General features: G+C 44.8%; 1 protein-coding gene across 1 annotated transcript in view; it reads left to right on the forward strand.

Annotated features, from left to right (window-relative positions):
* The first annotated feature begins 15,997 nt into the window (after positions 1–15,997).
* The window catches only part of ME3 (malic enzyme 3), a 196,593-nt gene continuing 192,589 nt past the window's right edge, over positions 15,998–20,001 (forward strand). Inside the window, exon 1 of the mRNA XM_054015695.1 lies at positions 15,998–16,469. Within this exon, the coding sequence (XP_053871670.1) occupies positions 16,287–16,469 (183 nt within the window). The 5' untranslated portion in view covers positions 15,998–16,286. The remainder of the gene's footprint in view (positions 16,470–20,001) is intronic.

The raw sequence follows: 20,001 nt of genomic DNA on the forward strand, positions 1-20,001 counted from the left end.
AGGACTTTTTGGTGCATTCAAAAAACTTATGGAGCACTTCTAGGATTTTACATGGGCCCTTCTGGTCTGTTCTGACATAACCAGATGCTGTTGGAGCCTTTTTCTATTAAAGCGAATAGTGTGACTGGTCTTATCTTGTTTTCCTTTTTATCCATCTCCATTGCAATGTCATAGTTTTCCCAGTGTGATCTAAAGATTGTCCAATTCCTAGACACATCCCCTTTCATGTGACATGTCCATCTGCTCCTGGACAGGAATCAGGTATGCTGACACAGTTATTCTTTTCTCTCTCTCTCTCTCTCACCCCCTACCCCTCCCCCCCCCCAATATTCTTAGTTTCTGATTTCACATACCAATAGGAACCAACACACTTCTGACACCATGTTCGGGGGTCATAAAAAGAGAGAGATTCAAGACAAAGCAACATTTAGGCTTTATTCCTTCCTCCACATATGCTGTCCTCTCTCATCAAGCACTTTGTGAACGGAGTGTTCTCTCCATTGCTAGACATTACCCTATACATAAGCATACTATCATGCTGTAATGCCCTCTGTTGGTAAGCAATCTACCGTAACACCTAGACTTGTTCTCTGAAGCAGCAGAACCATTTTAGGTAAAAGCTGGGGCAGACACCCAACATGGGAAATTTCACCCAAATAGTTAAAGTTTGGCAAAATTATAAGTAATTCAAGATGGTGTTATAATGGAAAAAATGTTAGGTAAACTTTACAAAAGACAGTGCTAAGCAGGTCTGCCAGTAATAAAAAATACTTTATTAAAACTCCTTAACCCTAATCCTACAACTGTACACGCACAAGCAGATTCCGTGACACAAGCTACACTGCCTGGATTGCATTATCATCATCATCTCAGCAAGAACAGATGAACACAAGTATTCCTCGTTTCTGGCCTAATCACAAATACAGCATTTCAACTGGATTAATTGGCTTTTATCAGTGTGTACCTTACTGCTATTTTAATTTATATTGTTTGTGTGTCAGTTTCCTATGACTTTGTTTGGGGGGTTTCCATAATATATACACACAAAAGAAAAATGCTTTATATTGGTATTGCCTTGATAAACTTAGCTGTATAGTACACCTCTACCTCGATATAACGCTGTCCTTGGGAGCCTAAAAATCTTACCACGTTATAGGTGAAACCACCTTATATCGAACTTGCTTTGATCTGCCGGAATGTGCAGCCCTGCCCCCCTGGAGTGCTGCTTTACCGTGTTATATCAGAATGCATGCTATATCGGGTCGCGTTATATCGGGGTAGAGGTCTATTACTCCATTGGACCAGCTCCTCAGATGGTGTAAATCAGCATAGTCTACACTGATTTACACCAACTGATGATATGATGTGCTAACTTCAAAAGAGTTACTCCTGATTTCTGCCAGTGTAAGTAGGGTCAGACCCAAGTCTCTCTGATGGTTTCTCCTTGGAGTTTACAGGACTAGTTAAGGACAAGATTTTGCGATGTTTTAATTACAAGGATGTATAAGAAGAAGAATCACGAAGATAACATTTCTGCTTTAATTCAGGAGATAGTACAATGTTGTACTACATCACTTAACTGCCTTGCAGCTCTGATTTTTCTAATGTGTGGCGCTGATGTATTTGTGTGTTGCCATTACATCCTTATCTCTTTAAATGGTAGAGACATGGCTGTTTTCAGAAGAGATTTGCTCTGGGAATGATAACATTCCAGTAGGTCAGAACTTCTGTACCTACTGAATAATCTATTTCACCTGAGTGACCTTTCAAACTATTTCTCACTTTACCTTTGTTTATTTTCATTATCAGTTTGGTATCTTGTCAATGTTGTTCTGATGTGCTGTGTAATGTGCAACTAGGAGGACCGACAAAGCCAGAGGGAAGCCTGCTGCACTCAGTAAATTGGCTAAGTGCAGATTTCCTATATATTCTTCCTTCGCTACTAAGGTTGAAGATAACACACTTTCTGATATAATGCTGATGCACTGAACTCACCAATAGGTAGCCATGATGAAACAGAAAACGGAACACACCAGTTTCATGCTGAGAAGGAACTGCTGGCATTTAACTTGCTGTTATTGGTTGTTGGTTATAAAGCAGAACTTTAGTTAAGATTTGGTTATTATGGGGTGCCAAAGTCGTCTTCAAATAAATCGATTCTCAGAGTCAGTGATAAAAACTACAGAACTACATAGACCATTCTAGGGGACTCAGAAACCTTATCATAGGTGGCAGTTTTTGATCTGTTGTAGCTGCTGCTATTCATACTTAGACCTGACATTGTTTGTAAGGTCTGTAATGGAATAAGTGCTATAGTAATGGGCTGTAGTAATTCCCTATATGTCATTGCATAACACTGAGAACGCTTGGCTCCTAAGAACAGGGTTATTAAAATGAAGAGATAACTGCTGTGGGGTTCACAAAGGGATGGGGGAGGAAATGGAATTGTTCACTTTGGTTCTCCGATGTGTTTTTATGATATACACTTTTATGCAGCCTGATAAAATGTTGTGTGTCTCACTTTGTGGCACTAAAAAAAAAAATTAACAAAATTAAACCAAACTTTTCACACACACACTCATAAAAACTGGAGACCCTGGTAAGCAGGCTCGGTAAGGAGGCCAATAAGTAACGTGGGTATGGAGCTAGAATTACCATCTCTCACTATAGGCTTGTCCTTAGTACAAAATGTTAGAACACGGCCTAGGAGACCTAAGCTAATACAGATGATGCTGACCATTCATGTGCAGTAGGGGTAGAGAAGGACAAGTTGTGTTTAGCATTGTTTCAGCTAGTTGTGGCTAAACCTCCTGGGACCAGGCTTTAATCATAACTAGCTGACCCGATACTAAACAGGACTTGGCCTTGTCTGCAGAGTCATGGCCAGCATTGTGTTAGGTAACTCAGCTTGTCAAGGTCACAGTCCAACATGATAAAATTTTGAAGACAAGGCTTCAGGGATGTTCCCTTAAGGTCAGGTTCCAGCATGACTGAGGGATGGTAACTCAGCTCCTGTTACTGCTGTATGTGCGGTATGTACACTATCGATTAATAAACAACTTCAGTTTTCATTGCTGTCAATCTAGCACCTTTCATTAGCATTAAATTGTCCAATATTTAGGGGGGAAAGATTCACCTACTTTTACTTTTCAAAGATTTGTTTCTTACACCAATACTGTGCCAGAGGAATTCAAAATATACTCCCTATAACTGAAGCAGTGATGTTATTGTGTAGGCATGAAAACTTACATTTGCATTTTGCCAAGATCTGTTTTTAAACAACAGGGGGAAAAAATGAAATTCTTGCCTCCAATGGGGGCAGGTTCAGAGCCTATTTCTATCAAAGGACTAATGTGATATTAACAAGAAATTTGAAACTTGTTAATTTCAGATCATTGTCATTTATTTTAATAGGAACTAGTATGATTTTATGCAGTGTGATGTCTTTGCTCTTCTGCCTCCCTTCCCTCCTTATGTATTACACTTAGGTACCAACTTTTATTTACTTCCAAGACAAGATCTGAGTCTGATCTAGGAGGGAAATAGGACGGAACTTGCCTTACAATCTGTCAGCTGGGATCTCTGATCTCTTGACTTGGAAGGTATCAGTATTCATGGTAATGAATAACCTACATGTGGAACAATAACTCTGGGCTGGAGCCAGAAATATTAACCTTACTGTCAAGACACAAGTTCAGAGTTCAATGGCAATCTCAATGGCTGGTTTGTTGGGTTGAATGATAACAGTGATAATACCACGACACTGATAAATTATATGAATGGAGGAGCTGAATCTATAAAAAGAGTAAACTAGAACTGTGCCCATGTGGCTGTGCTTTTGATAGTAGCAAACTTGGGGAATTATACATTTGCATTTCAGGGTTAATGTAGTCCTTTGGACAGGACATGGAAAACAACAATAAAATCTGCCAACAAATAAAGACTGATACCATTAAGACCTCACAGTGCAGGAGAGATTACTTTGTCAGTATGACTGAGTATGTAGATAAGGATATTCCATTCTTCACTTTAAGAGGCATAAGAGTAAGTCATCATCATTATCATTTACAACCAGCCAAAGCTAGGAACGGGGTCTGTAAGTCTAGCCAAGGCAATTCACAGCACAGCTACAGATGGTTTTTGTCTAGATGATGGTTAAATCCATTTCCACTAAAATAACAACATAGCTAGTGATGAAGTCCATGAAGTAAATTGTGGCAAAGGGAGTTCGGGGGTGATAAGCAGAGAAGCCAGAGTCGAGACTTATGGATTCGATTCTATTCCTGACTCCATCACTGTCTCACTGTGTGACCTTGGACAAATCACTTAATCTCTCTGTGTCTCCTCATCTTTAATGTGGGAATGATAATACTTAACTCTCAGGGGTGCTATGGAACATGCTGCAGATTCAGAGATTTTTAAGATCAAAAGGGACCATTGTGGTGATCTAGTCTGACCTCCTGCATAAGACAGCCCTAGAATCTCACTCAGAAATTCCTGCATTGAGCCCATACCTTCCTTTATATACGTGTGTCTATGCTAGATAGCCACAATATCCAGAAGTGTTTTATTCATCCTATGCCCATTAAGATTATGACAGCCTTTTCTTTTGGATAGAGACCTCACAACGGTTTTCTGTGCCTCTGTCAGCTCCAGCTTGGATTATTGCAATTATTATTAATCATGATTTCTATTGTGGTAGTACAATCTGAAATCACGACTCCATTGCAATAGGCTTTGTACCAAAGTAACACAAAGATGCTCCCGGGCCCTGAAAGCTCAGTAGCTAGGATTTTGACAATACACAACAAATGGTGTTAGGGGTAGAAGAGAACAAGATAGTGTCAAACAGGTGTGCATAAATTAGTAGTCACAGTGGTCTCAGCAGTGACTCTTCCTGCAGCCACATCTGAAGACTATTCAGAAAACGGCCTCTGCAGAATCATAGAACCATAGCGTTAGAAGGGACCGTAAGAGTCACCTAGTCTAAACCATCCAAGACAGTTGCTATCCAGCCTCCTTTTGAAAACCTCCAGTGAAGAAGCTTCCACAACCTCCCTAGGTGGTTTGTTCCATTGTCCTACTGTTCTTACAGTTAGGAAGTTTTTCCTGGGATTTAATCTAAATCTGCTGTGCTGTAGTTTGAACCCATTGCCTCTTGTCCTGCCCTCTGTGGCAAGCGATAACCCAGTGCTTCTTTTAATGTGGTGGCTGGAGCACTGGAGGAAGACTCAGGAGACTTGGGCTCAATTCCCAGCTCTGCAGTTGACCTGCAGTGTAGTGATCTTAGGCAAGTCCCTTCACCTCTCTGTGCCTCTGTTTCTCCTCCTATCTTTATCTGTCTTGTATGTTTAGACAAAAGCTCATTATGTGTTTGTAGAGCACAATGGGGTGGTTCTAGGCATTACTGTGATCTTCCTCCTCCTCCTACCTGATCTTGGATAGAGAAGGGAAAACTCAGGACAAGTTGTTGAGCACTCATATGGATTTCTATAATTTTGTCAGGGACTCAGATACATTGATGGACCAGGCTAGACAGGGTGCAAATCAAGGTCCTGATCTTGATCTCTTTAGGGATTAGATACTGTCTGGTTTATAGAGCACCCTTCTCCCCTGCCTTCATGCTAGTGGTTCAGTAGAAGCTGACCCCACAGTCTGGGGCTGAAGGCAGGGTGTTCTCTGGACTTGGATGCTGTCAGTAGTCTCGAGTCTAGAATTCACTTCCCTAGCAGCTCCACCAGAGCTGGAACTGGTTGACATAGTGAAGCCTACCTGTTTCATCATGCATGAAAGGGTGGATGGGGGGGGGGTGTTTGGTTTATTTTGGGGGGAAGCTGTTGAGCCCTTTCATTGGCATTGGGTCAGTTCAGTTGGGCTTTAATTCATGTGTTTTTCAGACTGTGTGCATGTAGCGAGAAAGCATACATCACACCCGTGCAGCATCCTATACATGTAGGGCTGGAAGGAACCTCAAGAGGTCCTCTAGCCCATCCCCCCTATGCTGACGCTGGATTCATTCACAAGGACACACTCACTGCTTCTGAAAGTGCACCTCCAAGTACATTAGGAAGCAGAGTAATGAGTGGGCCCAGTCCTAAGAGTTGCTGAACCCCCACCCCTCATTTCCCATTGACTTAATAAGAGGTGAGAGTGCTCAGCACCTTGCGGGATCTGGCTGGGAGCCAACAACATCAGCTTGATCTGCAGATCTATCCAGTGTCATGAATCAAGGGGTTGGTAAATACCCACTAGTATTTCTTTCTTCCCCCCCCCCCCCCCCACAACTCTCCCGTCTTCTGTCCAGGGAGCAAATTTGCTCTTCATTATCAGCTGCTCTCTTCCCACAGCAGCTGTTCTGCTCGTTTTGGGCTTCTGCATCTTGCCTTTAACAGTTGCCCAATTGTCTAACACTTGACGCAGGCCTAGGCAGTGTGTCTCAGAGCACAAAGGAAGAGCCCGTTGGGAGGATTAGGAGGCTTGCTACATGGTTGGTAGCTATAGAAGCCAAGAATTTCCTGCCCTGCCCCCAACACGAAAGGCACTATCTCGTCAGTGTTTCCTACAGCTGAGTGATTCCAAACAGCCGAAGCAATAGTCTGAAAAATAGATGGTCTTGCTCGAGCTAGTTGAAGGATGTTCATTATTGTTCACAGGAAATGGAGGGTGAAAATTATTGACAGCAGTTTTTTGTTTTTTTTTTTTTTTTTTGTAATTGGTATTTTAACAAATAAGCAAACCTGAAAAAATTGTTCTACAACAACTATTTTCAGTAAAAAACATTTTAGTTTTTGAAAATTGAGAATATTTTTAACTGAAAAAACATGTTTTAGTTATCCAGATGAGTTCAACCAAAACAAAAATGTTCTGTAATAATGTTTATTCTGGTCACAAAAAAAAAATGTTTCCAAATATTTCAACCAGTTCTTACCTAATCTTTGTAGTTCCATAGCACCTTCCATGTGAGACCGAGTCAGATCATCTAGTCCATCCCTGGGCCAATGCAGGAGTGTTCCCTGCAGTTTATTCTCCAGTTCAGTTTTAAATGACACCCCAAATTAGAATTCAACCACATACAGGGCAGTGACTTGAGATGTTAGCTTAGGGTGAGTGAAGTCAAAAGGGATTTTAGCCAGCACTGTTATCCTATGACACAGAAAGGGTGCAATTCAATGGGAAATGTGGTCTAGATTAAATTAGTATAAAGTGGGTACATAAAAATGTACTCATAGTAGCTATCAATGGCTTGATGTCAAACAAGGAAATTGTATATTAGTGGGGTTCATAGAATATCAGGGTTGGAAGGGACCTCAGGGGGTCATCTAGTCCAATCCCCTGTTCAAAGCAGGACCAATCACCAGACAGATTTTACCCCAGTTCCCTAAATTGAACTCAGAACCCTGGGTTTAAGCAGGCCAATGCTCAAGCTACTGAGCTAACTCTTCCCTACAGAGGTCTGTCCTGGAGATGGTACTACTGAATATTCTCATTCATTATTTGGATAATGGACTGAATGCTTAAAAAAAGTATTGCAGATGACCCCAAACTGGGAGGGGTTGCATGCACTTTGGAGGACAGGATTGGAATTCAAAATGATCTTGACAAATTGGAAAACTGGTCTGAAATCAACAAGATTAAATTCAAGGAAGACAAGTGCAAATTACTACACTTGGGAAGAAAAAAAAATAAAACACACAGCTACAAAATGGGGGATAACTGTCTAGGCAGCAGTACTGCTGAAAAGGTCTGGGGGTTATAGTGGATCACAAACTGAAAACTTCAGCAATGTGATGCAGTTGCAAAAAAGGTGAGGTAGAAAGATCCTTTCTGGATTCTCCAAGACCTAGAATCATAGGGACCGCAACGGTCATCTAGTCTAACCCCCAGCCAAGATGCAGGGTTTGTTGGGTCTAAACCATCTAAGACAGATGCTATCCAGCTTCCTTTTGAAAACTTCCAATGAAGGAGCTTCCACAACCTCCCTAGACAGTCTGTTCCATTGGCCTACTGTTCTTACAGTTAGGAAATTTTTTTCTGAGATTTAATCTAAATCTGCTATGCTGTAGTTTGAATCCATTGCTTCTTGTCCTGCCTTCTGTTGCAAGAGAGAACAACTTTTCTGCATCTTTTTCATGGCAGCCTTTCAAGTATTTGAAGACTGCTATTATGTGCCCCCAATTGTTTATGAGCCCTGTGCTTAAGGCTCATTAGTGGGGCAGTTTGCACTGCTGCCTGTGATGTATTTGTCCTGTGCATAGAGGCAATCAGTTTTCAGTGCTGTCAATCTGGTACTTTTTTCCTATCACCAAAATTCACTTTAGGAAAGTCTAGTCATGCTAGACTTAATGAAGCAATCATGATGTTGCTCTTCTTTGCTAATCTTTGCTGTCTATGAGTCTCTCAGGATCTACATCAGACCACCCTTAAAGGTGGTGAGATACCATAGGCCAGGGATCAGCAACCTTTGGCCTGTCAGGGAAAGCCGCTGGCGGGCCGGGATGGTTTGTTTACCTGCAGCGTCCGCAGGTTCGGCCGATTGCAGTTCCCACTGGCCGTGGTTCGCCGTTCCAGGCTAATGGGGGCTGCGATCGGCCGAACCTGCAGACGCTGCAGGTAAACAAACCGTCCCGGCCCGCCAGCGGCTTTCCCTGTTGGGCCGCGTGCCAAAGGTTACCAATCCCTGCCATAGGCTCTGCTGCTAATAATATGCTCATGACCCCCAGTCATATGTCCTATTTTGTACGTAGACAACCCATGACATCACAGAGCTTACAGTGGATCAGCATCTGGATGGACAGCAGCTGACTCAAAATGAACCAATGTGATGCTGGTTGGCAGGGGGAAAAGCTGTGAAGAATTGTCCAGACACTGACCTTCACTGTTATCTAAGTTTTCCCTCCCTGCCCCAATTCGTCAATGAGTATGAAGCCTCAGGGTCTTGTCTGACATTGCTAAGCAACAAAGTAACATTTGTGGCAAAAATGCCTTCTTCCACTTTCAGAGCACTGGGTAACTTTGCCCCTTGCTCCCAGATGATGATCTTACAACTGTGATCCATGTACTCATCACCTCCAATCTGGACTACTGCAGCGCACTGTACTCGGGCTTAAAAATGAAAGCCATGCAGAGGTTCCTGCTCATGCAGAATATAGTGACCCACCTCCTCAGTGGGTTGGGTCTCTATGAGCACATCACACATGTACTCTGATCCCTCTATTTGCTCTCAGGCCATTTCCACTGACCTTTCCAGGCCTTGGTCCTGATCTTCAAAGCCATCAACAGGCCACATCAGCAACGAGACCGCCATCCTCTAAGACAGCTCTTCTGGGACAAGGCAATTTATAAAGCCAAGGAGAAAGCAAATGAGAGCTGGAAATAAGGTGTTCTCATCTGAAGGGGTTCAGCTGTGGAATGGGCTTAAAGAGGAGATTACACTAATTCAAAGCCTGTCCACCTTTATAGTGCCATGTAGAACTAATTTACCCGACTTAGATACTATGTATGTGCTTTACAACCCTACACAGAAATAATGTTGCTAACTAGTTTTCCATGATTTGGACTCCTCTCATCTTGACTACTTTAACTTCCTCTCGGCATCTCACCTCACTATTGCCTTAAAATGATCTTCTTTCAACCCTTGCATAGATTTTTCAAACACCCAATAGTCCAGCCAGCACTAACAAAACCCACCCTGGAGACATTGGTTCTAGCCAATTCCTGCCCAGTATCCAACCTGAGAAGCAGGTTCATTGAAAAGCTAGCCAAAGGCCAAATACAAACTCACCTAACTGAAGCTAACATTCTAGAACTAGCATAATCTGGATTCAGGCCAGGAAATGGAATTGAAATTGCTTTAGTGGCACTGATAGATAGTGGGCATACACTCTCACCCTCCTGGACCTGTCCACCGCGTTCAACACTCCTGCGCATAAGATACTGCCACCTCACCTGAAAGAGGTGACGGGGATCCAGGATAATACTACAATGGTTTGAGTCCTTCCTGGAAGGATGCACCCAATGAGTAGTGATGAGAAACTGCATCTCCACCACTAGACCCTTCACTTGCGGAGTTCCACAAGGATCAATTCTCTCTCTGGTCCTTTTCAACATCTACATGCAGCCACTAGGTGAACTGGTCAGACAACATGGACTCAAATGGCAGTAATATGTAGATGAGACACAGCTCTACCTATCTTTCACCACATATGACCACACCACTACCAATGAGCTGGCCAGTGCGTGGATGAGATCAGCTCTTGGAGGAAGAACAGCTGGCTGAAGCTGAGCCCGAACCCAAGCAAGATAGTGGTGATGCTGGTGAGCAGAGGAAAGCATTTTGAAGAGTTTGAAAGCATGTGTGGTCTCCGTTGGTTGAAGGTGCACACCCACAACTGGTCAATTGACTCTATGGTAGTCTAGAAGTGAGGGACTTTGAGTAAGCCCAAGGGAAGGCATGAGGAGCGAATGTACACAGAGGAGAAAGTGATGCAGGATCTCCAAGGACACCTCCCGTCTGGGAAATGTAGATATATGACTGGGCTTTTTTGTGATGCACCAAAGAAGGCTGATCTTGTGGTTGAAGTACAGGCTTAAGAGTCAGGAGATTTGGGTTCTCTCCCTGGCTCAGCCACAGACCTCTTGTGTCACAATGCTTGGTCACTTTTGCCGCATTTTTTCAAATACTAGCGCCACAAGTCATAGCTAGGGTCCATTTTTTTTTCATTTTTTTGTGTGCAGTTGAGCAACTTTGTGTATAATCAGTACCACAGATTTGAAAATGTTACCCTTAAAGAGAAGAAGGATGGCCCAGTGGTTAGGATGCTAGCCAGGAATTTGAGAGACCCAGTTTCAATTCCCTGTCTGCTACTGGCTGCCAGTGTCACCTTGGGCAAGTTTCTTAGTCTCTCTGTGCCTCAGTTTCCCATCTGTAAATGGAGAATGACACTACTTCCCTACCTCACATGAGTGTTGTGAGTCTAATTGGGAGCCCTATGAGTATCCAGATACATAGATATTCACTATGCCTCAGTTTCTCCTCTGTAAAGTAGTGATGACTATACTCCATCTCCCTCAGAGAAGCTAAATTCTACCTGTCCATCTCTGTGGTATCTAGATGCCTCATAAATATTTGTACAGTGTACTTCTCTGTGATGGGGAGGTTGCTATAGGAATACAAAGTATTTTTTGGTATCTCAGCCATGGGACTAATAACATCAGTGCCGAACTGGAGCTCAGAGTGTCAGCACATAATTTACAGCAGGAACTCTGTAATTACACAGTTCTTTTTTATATCTCAGCTTATTAGAGCAAGTGGAGAAAATATGCACAGAGCCAAGTATAATCTTATTTTGTAATTTGGCAAGGCTGAATGTGGAATGATCTGCTTTGAACTCTGAGACTTGTTTATTTGTAGCTATTTCTGTGACATTTATCTTTGTAGTTCCAGAGGATCTTCCAAACTTTAGTGAATGAAAGAGTCACCAATCAGTAATGTCCGGAAATGGTTTCAGTACTGTTGTCACAAGTAACATGCAGGAAAGTAAGGAGAGAAACCAGTTCTTTTTCATTTTTTTGTGTGCAGTTGAGCAACACTTTGTGTATAATCAGTACCACTGTTTCCTCTGAGTTAGTCAGTTTCCCCGGTTGTGTTTTTGTTTGTTTCTTTCACACAACAATGCAGGAAAGAGAGACATGTTTTAAAAACAGGAAAATGGGGTTGTACAATGAAATTGAGAAGGGGACCCCTGGGCAAATGTAGGAGCTAAACCTATTTTTTTTTAATTGTTTAAATTTCAAGTGGGTAATGTGTCTATCTAGATAAGGTACAGGCTTGGTCCCCATTACCTTATTTGTCCTCACAATACCCCTGCGAAGTAAGGCATGTTATCCCCCCTTCACAGAAAGGGTAAGGTCCAGATCCTCAAAGGTATTTAGGCTCCTAACATCTATTGAAATATGTCACCGACATCAATGTGGGATGGCCAGGAAAGGTGCATGATGCGTGCATCTTTAGGAACTCCAGTCTGTTCAGAAAGTTGCAAGCTGGAACTTTCTTTCCAGACTGCAAAATAACCATTGCTGATGTTGAAATACCAATCATGATCCTGGGAGACCCAGCCTACCCTTGCTCCCATGGCTCATGAAGCCGTACACAGGCAGCCTGGACAGCAGTAAGGAGCGGTTCAACCATAGGTTTAGTACGTGCAGAACGGTGGTGGAATGTGCCTTTGGATGTTTAAAAGCCCACTGGCGTAGCTTGCTTACTAGGTTAGACCTTAGTGAAAGCAATATACCCATTGTGGTTGCTATGTGCTCCATAATATCTGTGAAACAAAGGGAGAAAAGTTTCTGGCGGGGTGGAGGGAGGAGGCAGATTACCTGGCAGCCAATTTTGAGCAGCCAGACACCAGGGCAATAAGAAGACCACATCGAGGCGCACTGAGTCTAGTTTGAAAACTAATTTAATCCATGACCCACAGTAATGTGATACTTATGTGTGTTGTTCCTTATCTAACAGTCTCCTTCATTGCATATACTCTCCTGTAAACTACACCCCCACTAACTGCTGTGTGTTGAATGAATAAAAAGCCCTTTCTCTTCGATCCATTGATTTTTATTATGCTCACAAACACTGAGAGACAGCAAAGAAAAGTAAGATAACCTAGGGCAAAAGGGCTGATAACACTGGCGGGGGGGGGGAGGGAGAAACAAGGACAGCTTGCTTACAATTGCACTGCAATAACAATCAAAGGTGGGGGAATGGGCGCCTTCTGGTCCTTGTACCCTCCCCTAGAGTTGAGTGCAAGGGATACTGGACACCTTCCCCTCCCCCCATACACACATCCTAGGAGAGGAGGATGTGGAACTTGGCAACGATGGCAGCAGGTTCACCATAGGCTGCAGCAGGACTCTAGCATCCAGCTGCCTTTCTTGAACCTCAACCAGATGCCTCAACAAGTCTGTTTGCTCCCTCATAATCTGCACCATCTCATCCTGCATGACACGCTTGTGTTCCCTGCATGCTCTTCTGTCCTTGTGGTCATTGTGGGCCAGTGTAATCCTCCATGCGCTGAGCTCCGTCTTGTCACTCTTGTAGGCATGCATTAACTCATTGAACATGTCCTCCCGAGTCATCTTTTTCCGCCTTCTAATCTAGGAAAGTCTCTGTCCCAGCGTGGAGGATGCGCCTACAGACTACGTTTCAGTTGCAAAGAATACAAAGCACAAGGGTAGTATTGACAGTGCATACTGTGTCTGGTGCAAGGTTAAATCTTTTTATAAAAGAAACACCCCTCAATGCACTTCCCTGCAAGCCACAACTTAAGCAGAAGAGCTGGCTACCGCAAGAGTCGGGTTGCTGCTACAACCATGGTGAATAAGGCCACAAGGCATGGGCAAGAGGTCTTGTGCTGCAGCTTTTAAGACAGCCTGGGAGGTATCCATGGAGCGTTTTGGGGTAGCGATAGGGTCACCGCCAAGAAGCAGCATGTCTGTACCTCAGAACCAGAGCAACTGTTTGCCTCCCTTGTCTTCTGGTACGCTTGCTGAAGCTCCTTTATTTTCACATGGCACTGCTGTGTGTCCCTGGTGTAGCCCTTCTCCCCCATGCCCCACACGATTTTGGCATAGATGTCAGCATTTCTTCTGCTGGTTCAGAGCTCTGCCTCAGACTCTTCTCCCCACAAAGCAATAAGATCCACCACCTCCTGTGCGCTCCATGCTGGAGCGCGTTTGCGGTCTTGATCATCTATTGTTGGCTGTCCTGACAAGCTCTCCACGCCTATCAAACAGGAAATGAAAATTCAAAAGTTCCCAGGGCTTTAACCAGGGGGCGACTGTTTCCTGTGTACCTGGCTGAAGTGTAGTGAAGTTGAAAGTGCTCTCCAGAGTGGTCAGAGTGAAGCACTGTCGGACACCTCCTGGAGGCCAATTTTCATTTGAATTATACAGCACAGTGTCTACACTATCCCCATGTCGATGTGTGGATGTCGACTGAAGCGCTACACCTCTCACGGAGGTGGTGTACAGAAGTTGATTTTACAAGCCCTTTAGGTTGGCGGAAGAGACTCGGTTGTGTAGACACCCACATTATTAACTCGACCTAATGCCGCTTATTTCGACCTAACTTTGTAGTGTAGACCAGGCCTCAGTCCTTTGTCCCAATCTCCCTCCTTGTTCATGGTTGAAGGTTGCATGAGAGGGCTTTGGGAAAGGACTGATGTTCCCTAGATTTGCAAAGAGCTCTCAGTTTTAACCCATGACCCCAATGTCACACTAATTTGGCCCTACTTAATATGCCACTTGCTTTAGCTGTTGGGATTTTCTTTTTTGGGGGGGAGGGGAAGTTTTAACACGTTTACAAATCCTTCCCATGTAAATATCAGAAACAAAACAATCATTACCACAGGTAACTTTTGTTTAAAGAGACATTATACAAGAATATAGTCCTCAGATCTTTCTGTTTAACAGGGGACCTAACCACATCAGCCATACCATCAGGGGCTCGTTCACCTGCCCATTTACCAATGTGATCTATGCCATCATGTGCCAGCAATGCCCCTCTGCCATGTACATTGGCCAAACTGGACCATCTCTACGCAAAAGAATAAATGGACACAAGTCAGATATCAAGAATTGTAACATTCAAAAACCTGTAGGAGAGCACTTACCTGGACACTCAATAACAGACTTAAAAGTGGCCATTCTTCAACAAAAAAGCTTCAAAAACAGACTTCAACGAGAAACGGCAGACCTGGAATTAATTTGCAAACTGGACACCATCAAATTAGGTCTGAATAAAGACTGGGAGTGGCTGGGTCACTACAAAAAGCAATTTTCCCTCTGATACTCTCACCTTCTTGTCAACTGTTGGGAATGGGCTCGTTAGCACTGACCCCCCCTCCCCCACTTGGTAAGGTAACTCCCATCTTTTCATGTGCTGTAATATCTATACCTGCCTACTGTATTTTTCACTCCATGCATCTGATGAAGTGGGTTTTAGCCCTCGAAAGCTTATGCCCAAATAAATTTGTTAGTCTCTAAGGTGCCACAAGGACTCCTTGTTGTTTTTGATTATACAGAGTCTCATGAAAACACTTGTGTCATTTCTAGTGACTTTATTAAATTGAGTACAATCTCTATCTATGGGTTTAACAGACCAGTATGTCTCTCAAATGTTAATATTCAAAACATTTGGACAAATGTGCTGGAGTTTTTGCAGGTGAATGTATTTTGAGTACTGAATAAAAAGTACCCACGTATCTAAGCTTCTATCTGTCCTCTGTCTATTTGCTGGGTATGTAATCTGCGTAATATGCCACCAGCAGCATGTCCCATAAACAGGCTCTGATGAGAGGGGGCGTGAACACAGCACTCCTGTGCGGCTCTGCAGGGATCACACCTCCAGGCACCCCAGATCTATTTGTTTTGATGGTGGGGCCCATAGAGCTCCTGCCCCCTAAGTCCTTGTTGCTAGCGTGGGAGCGTCTGAACCTCTGCAGCGGCCTTTCAGGGCACAGGGAATCAAGCTTCATTACCCCCATGTTCTCTCCCTGTTGCTGGCTCAGGGGGTGCAGCGAAGGGATGGGGGTAGCTCCATCACTCCGGTTCCTGGCTGGGTGGCGCAGGGGGAATGAACCTAGCCCCTGTACTCCAGGCTCTCTCCCCTTTGCCAGCTGGCTGGAGGAGAAGGAGGGAGGCTCAGACTCCCGCTGCCTGGGGCTAGATTTGGGGACGAGGGGGGGAGGGAAGACAGAGCCCGCTGTGATTGTTCTGGTGGCCCAGCAGGTGCACGATCCTGGGGAGGCTGCTCTCGCACCGGACCAACCTCCTCCGTCCCTCCCAGCGCAGGGGGGCAGCCCGGTGACCCTGGAGAAGCAGATGCCGGGATCACCCTCCCTCTCCCGAGCATCTGAGCTTTGACGGGGGGGGGGGGGGGGGGGGGGCGGCTGGGAGGAGGCGCTGCCTCCGCCGCAGCCAGGCCCTGGGTTGCAGCTGCTACTTGATCTGCTTCCTGGGTTTGCTTTCGCTTTTGCAGGGTCGCTCCAGGGGCTGAGGTACTTGCTGGTGCTGGGTGATGAGCACGGAGCCCTGCGCTGCCTGGGAACCAGCAGCGAGCAGCACCCGCCCCTGGGCCAGAGCTGGTGGTGAGGTCCCCCACCCCCGGATTGCCCCCCATCTCTGCAGGTCCCCAGGTCTCCCCCACCGTTGCAGGTACCTGGGGAAAGCTGCCTCGCTGACCGCTCTGCCTGGGGCTTGCACCGACCAGGTGGAGCCGGCCTCCCGAGGCGATGATACCGCTTTGCAACCGAGCTGGGCGCCGCCTGCTGCGGGTGGCGGGGGCGAGCCAGTGGCTGCCTCTCCTGAGCCCCCCGCTGAGCAGAGGCTGCCATTCGGGGGAAGCCCGGGGCGCCCCCTCCAAGGCCACCAAGAAGAGAGGCTACGACATCACCAGGAACCCCCATCTCAACAAGGTACGTGCCCGCCTTGCCAGCCCTGGAGCCTGCCCCACACCCCGGCCGCGGGGTGCTTGGCCCGGCGAGCGCCGTGGATGTGGCACCGCGTCCACACTGCAGAGCGGCCCAACGGGCTCGGCTGGGATCGTGCGCGGGGGCACGAGTGCCAGACTCCTCCGGGGCAGGTGCTCGGGGCACGCGGGGACAGCTAGAGACCCAGGGGCTATGGGCTACTTGGCTCTTGTTGTTATGGCATAGAGCGCGCCGGGGGGGGGGTCCTCCGGGTGCCATTAACCAATCAAACCCCGGCCTTGCAGCCGGCTTTTATAGCAGCGGCTTTGATTGGTGCGTGGGGTCCGGCCGCGGACAGGATAGGAGCTCAGCTGTCCGCAGAATGAGTGTCCCGAGTGGTTCCAGCTCGGGTCACGGGTTGGGTGAAATAACATAACCCCAGCGTGCGTTTAAATTTCCCTCCCATCACCTCTCAGAACCGTTCACTTTCTGATGGGCCTAGGTATGGCCACAGACACTTGCCTTTTCATTCTGGGGCAGTCTCCCATTTCTCTCTTTCTGTGTGTATTGTGGTAACACTCCGACCCGATTGGGGCCCCCTGGTGCCAGGTACACATTTAACTGAATCGAGTGTGTATTATTCAAAAGAACTCCATTGAACCAAAAATTAGTGCAGGGGGAAAATATGATAGCTCCTTAAAAGACCATTTCTAACAGGTAGGATACTGCAATGCATTTCCCAGTACTTGGTAGTTAGATATAGAACCAGAAATTTATTTCTTTGCATTAAGACAAGCAAGTTTGAGTTTGTTTGCTTTGGCTTCATTTGGTTTTTAAGCTTCTCTTGAATGGGTTTATAGCTGTCTGTTCTATGCCCTAAATAGTATTTCCCAGTACTTGATTCTCAATATTGCTCGAGCTGCACCATAGATCAACTTAATCGCAGAGTATCCTATGCTGCGTACCTTACTCAGGAAGAACTCACAGGGAATCCAAAATAGGACCTGAAAGTAATTTAGCTATGAATTATACAGCTCCATATTTAGATTTAATTTGAGAATCAAATGTATGTTTCAGCAACGTTGGGTTCAAATATTTTACATTAATATTGTTACTAATTATTCAAAATACTTTAGCTCTTTTATGGGCTGGATGAATGGACTGTAAGGTGGATAGAAAGCTGGCTAGATCATCGGGCTCAACGGGTAGTGATCAATGGCTCCATGTCTAGTTGGCAGCTGGTTTCAAGCAGAGTGCCCCAAGGGTCGGTCCTGGGGCCGGTTTTGTTTAATATCTTTATTAATGATCTGGAGGATGGTGTGGACTGCACTCTCAGCAAGTTTGCAGATGACACTAAACTGGGAGGCGTGGTAGATACGCTGGAGGGTAGGGATCAGATACAGAGGGACCTAGACAAATTAGAGGATTGGGCCAGAAAAAACCTGATGAGGTTCAATAAGGACAAGTGCAGAGTCCTGCACTTAGGACGGAAGAATCCTATGCACTGCTACAGACTAGGGACCGAATGGCTAGTAGCAGTTCTGCAGAAAAGGACCTAGGGGTCACAGTGGACGAGAAGCTAGATATGAGTCAACAGTGTGCTCTTGTTGCCAAGAAGGCTAACGGCATTTTGGGCTGTATAAGTAGGGGCATTGCCAGCAGATCGAGGAACGTGTTCATTCTCCTTTATTCGACATTGGTGAGGCCTCATCTGGAGTATTGTGTCCAGTTTTGGGCCCCACACTACAAGAAGGATGTGGAAATATTGGAAAGAGTCCAGCGGAGGGCAACAAAAATGATTAGGGGTCTGGAGCACATGACTTATGAGGAGAGGCTGAGGGAACTGGGATTGTTTAGTTTCCAGAAGAGAAGAATGAGTGGGAATTTGATAGCTGCTTTCAACTACCTGAAGGGGGGTTCCAAAGAGGATAGAGCTCGGCTGTTCTCAGTGGTAGCAGATGACAGAATAAGGAGCAATGGTCTCAAGTTGCAGTGGGGGAGGTCTAGGTTGGATATTAGGAAACACTATTTCACTAGGAGGGTGGTGAAGCACTGGAATGGGTTACCTAGGGAGGTGGTGGAATCTCCTTCCTTGGAGGTTTTTAAGGTCAGGCTTGACAAAGCCCTGGCTGGGATGATTTAGTTGGGAATTGGTCCTGCTTTGAGCAGGGGGTTGGACTAGATGACCTCCTGAGGTCCCTTCCAACCCTGATATTCTATGATTCTATGAAATCATGCCTACCATAAACTTGGCAATGATGTGAACACTTTTGTACTAATCAAAATTGTCTGTTACCTTATACTCCTGCTGTCTGTTGTATCCACCCATTATCTCTTGTCTCGTACTTGGATTGTAAACTATCTGGGGCAGGGACCATATTTTATTTTAATGTTTGTACAGTGCCTAGTGCAATGGGCTGGGGCCTTCAGATGCTATTTTAATATATATGATTTTGCATCCCCAAATATATAGGAGCACTATGACTCAAGGCAGTTCTGCATATGCAGCTTTGCAGATTATCTGTATATTAGGATTCTGGACTTCTGCGTCATTTTGAATCACTCTATGGCAAAATCTGTAAGGCTGAAAAGATTATGAACATTGTCAGCTATACATGAACACTGATCAATTGCTACTGCTAAAGCGCTGCAGATATTTTTTGTTCAGATGCTATCTTGTCATCTAGCCTTGTGCAATAGTACTTTATGCAGAGCAAAATATCTGGTGTTGCTACTGAGATTACATGTGTTGTTTATTACTGAATAATTATTACCTTAAGCTTTGAAAGTGAATCACTTGGTATGATGCTATATAGTATTGCTTCAAATTGGCATGGCTCGCACACCCGGTACAAATCATCTCTACATGATATTTCTTTAGAACATGATCCTACTCCCATTGAAGTCAATGGCTAAGCTCCCATTGGGTACTTCCTTAAGAATCAAACCTTTTGTGAAGGGTTTTTTTTCTTCCGTGAGTCCTATGGAAGACTCTTGTTAAGAATTAATGTACTTGGATGCATGCAGAGGAAGGGGAGAAGAAGAACTTCTGTCAGTGGTGAAATATGTTACAATGTGCAACACCTCAGTTTCAAATTCCATGTTTCTGCCTATCTCTATCTTAGGTACTTATATGGCCCTGTTAGGATAAGAGCTGAGCGCCTCACAATCTTTCATGCATTTATCTTTACAACACCCCGGTGAGGCAGGGAAGATCTGCTCATTATGGTCCATGGTTTATATATATCTATAGATATAAATATAGATACCTGTATAGGGCTCTCCAGTAAACTGGAGCCATGTACTTTGTTCTTTCTGAGCAATTCAGAACAGGCTTTTATTTCTTTACTGGACATAGCACAGAATATTATAATTACTAAAGAATAAACTATCTTCATTTGAGGTGGGATGTTCCAGGCAGTTTATCCAACTTATCTGTGATCACGGAATGCTATGTGATAAGAATCATAGCTGCTGCTTTGGTTTCAGGCCTGAGTCTGCTGTTTTTATGTGAATTTCCCAGTTAGGGGTCTGGTTA

Source organism: Malaclemys terrapin, chromosome 1 (genome assembly GCF_027887155.1).
Source record: "Malaclemys terrapin pileata isolate rMalTer1 chromosome 1, rMalTer1.hap1, whole genome shotgun sequence".
NCBI classification, from domain to species: Eukaryota; Metazoa; Chordata; order Testudines; family Emydidae; genus Malaclemys; species Malaclemys terrapin.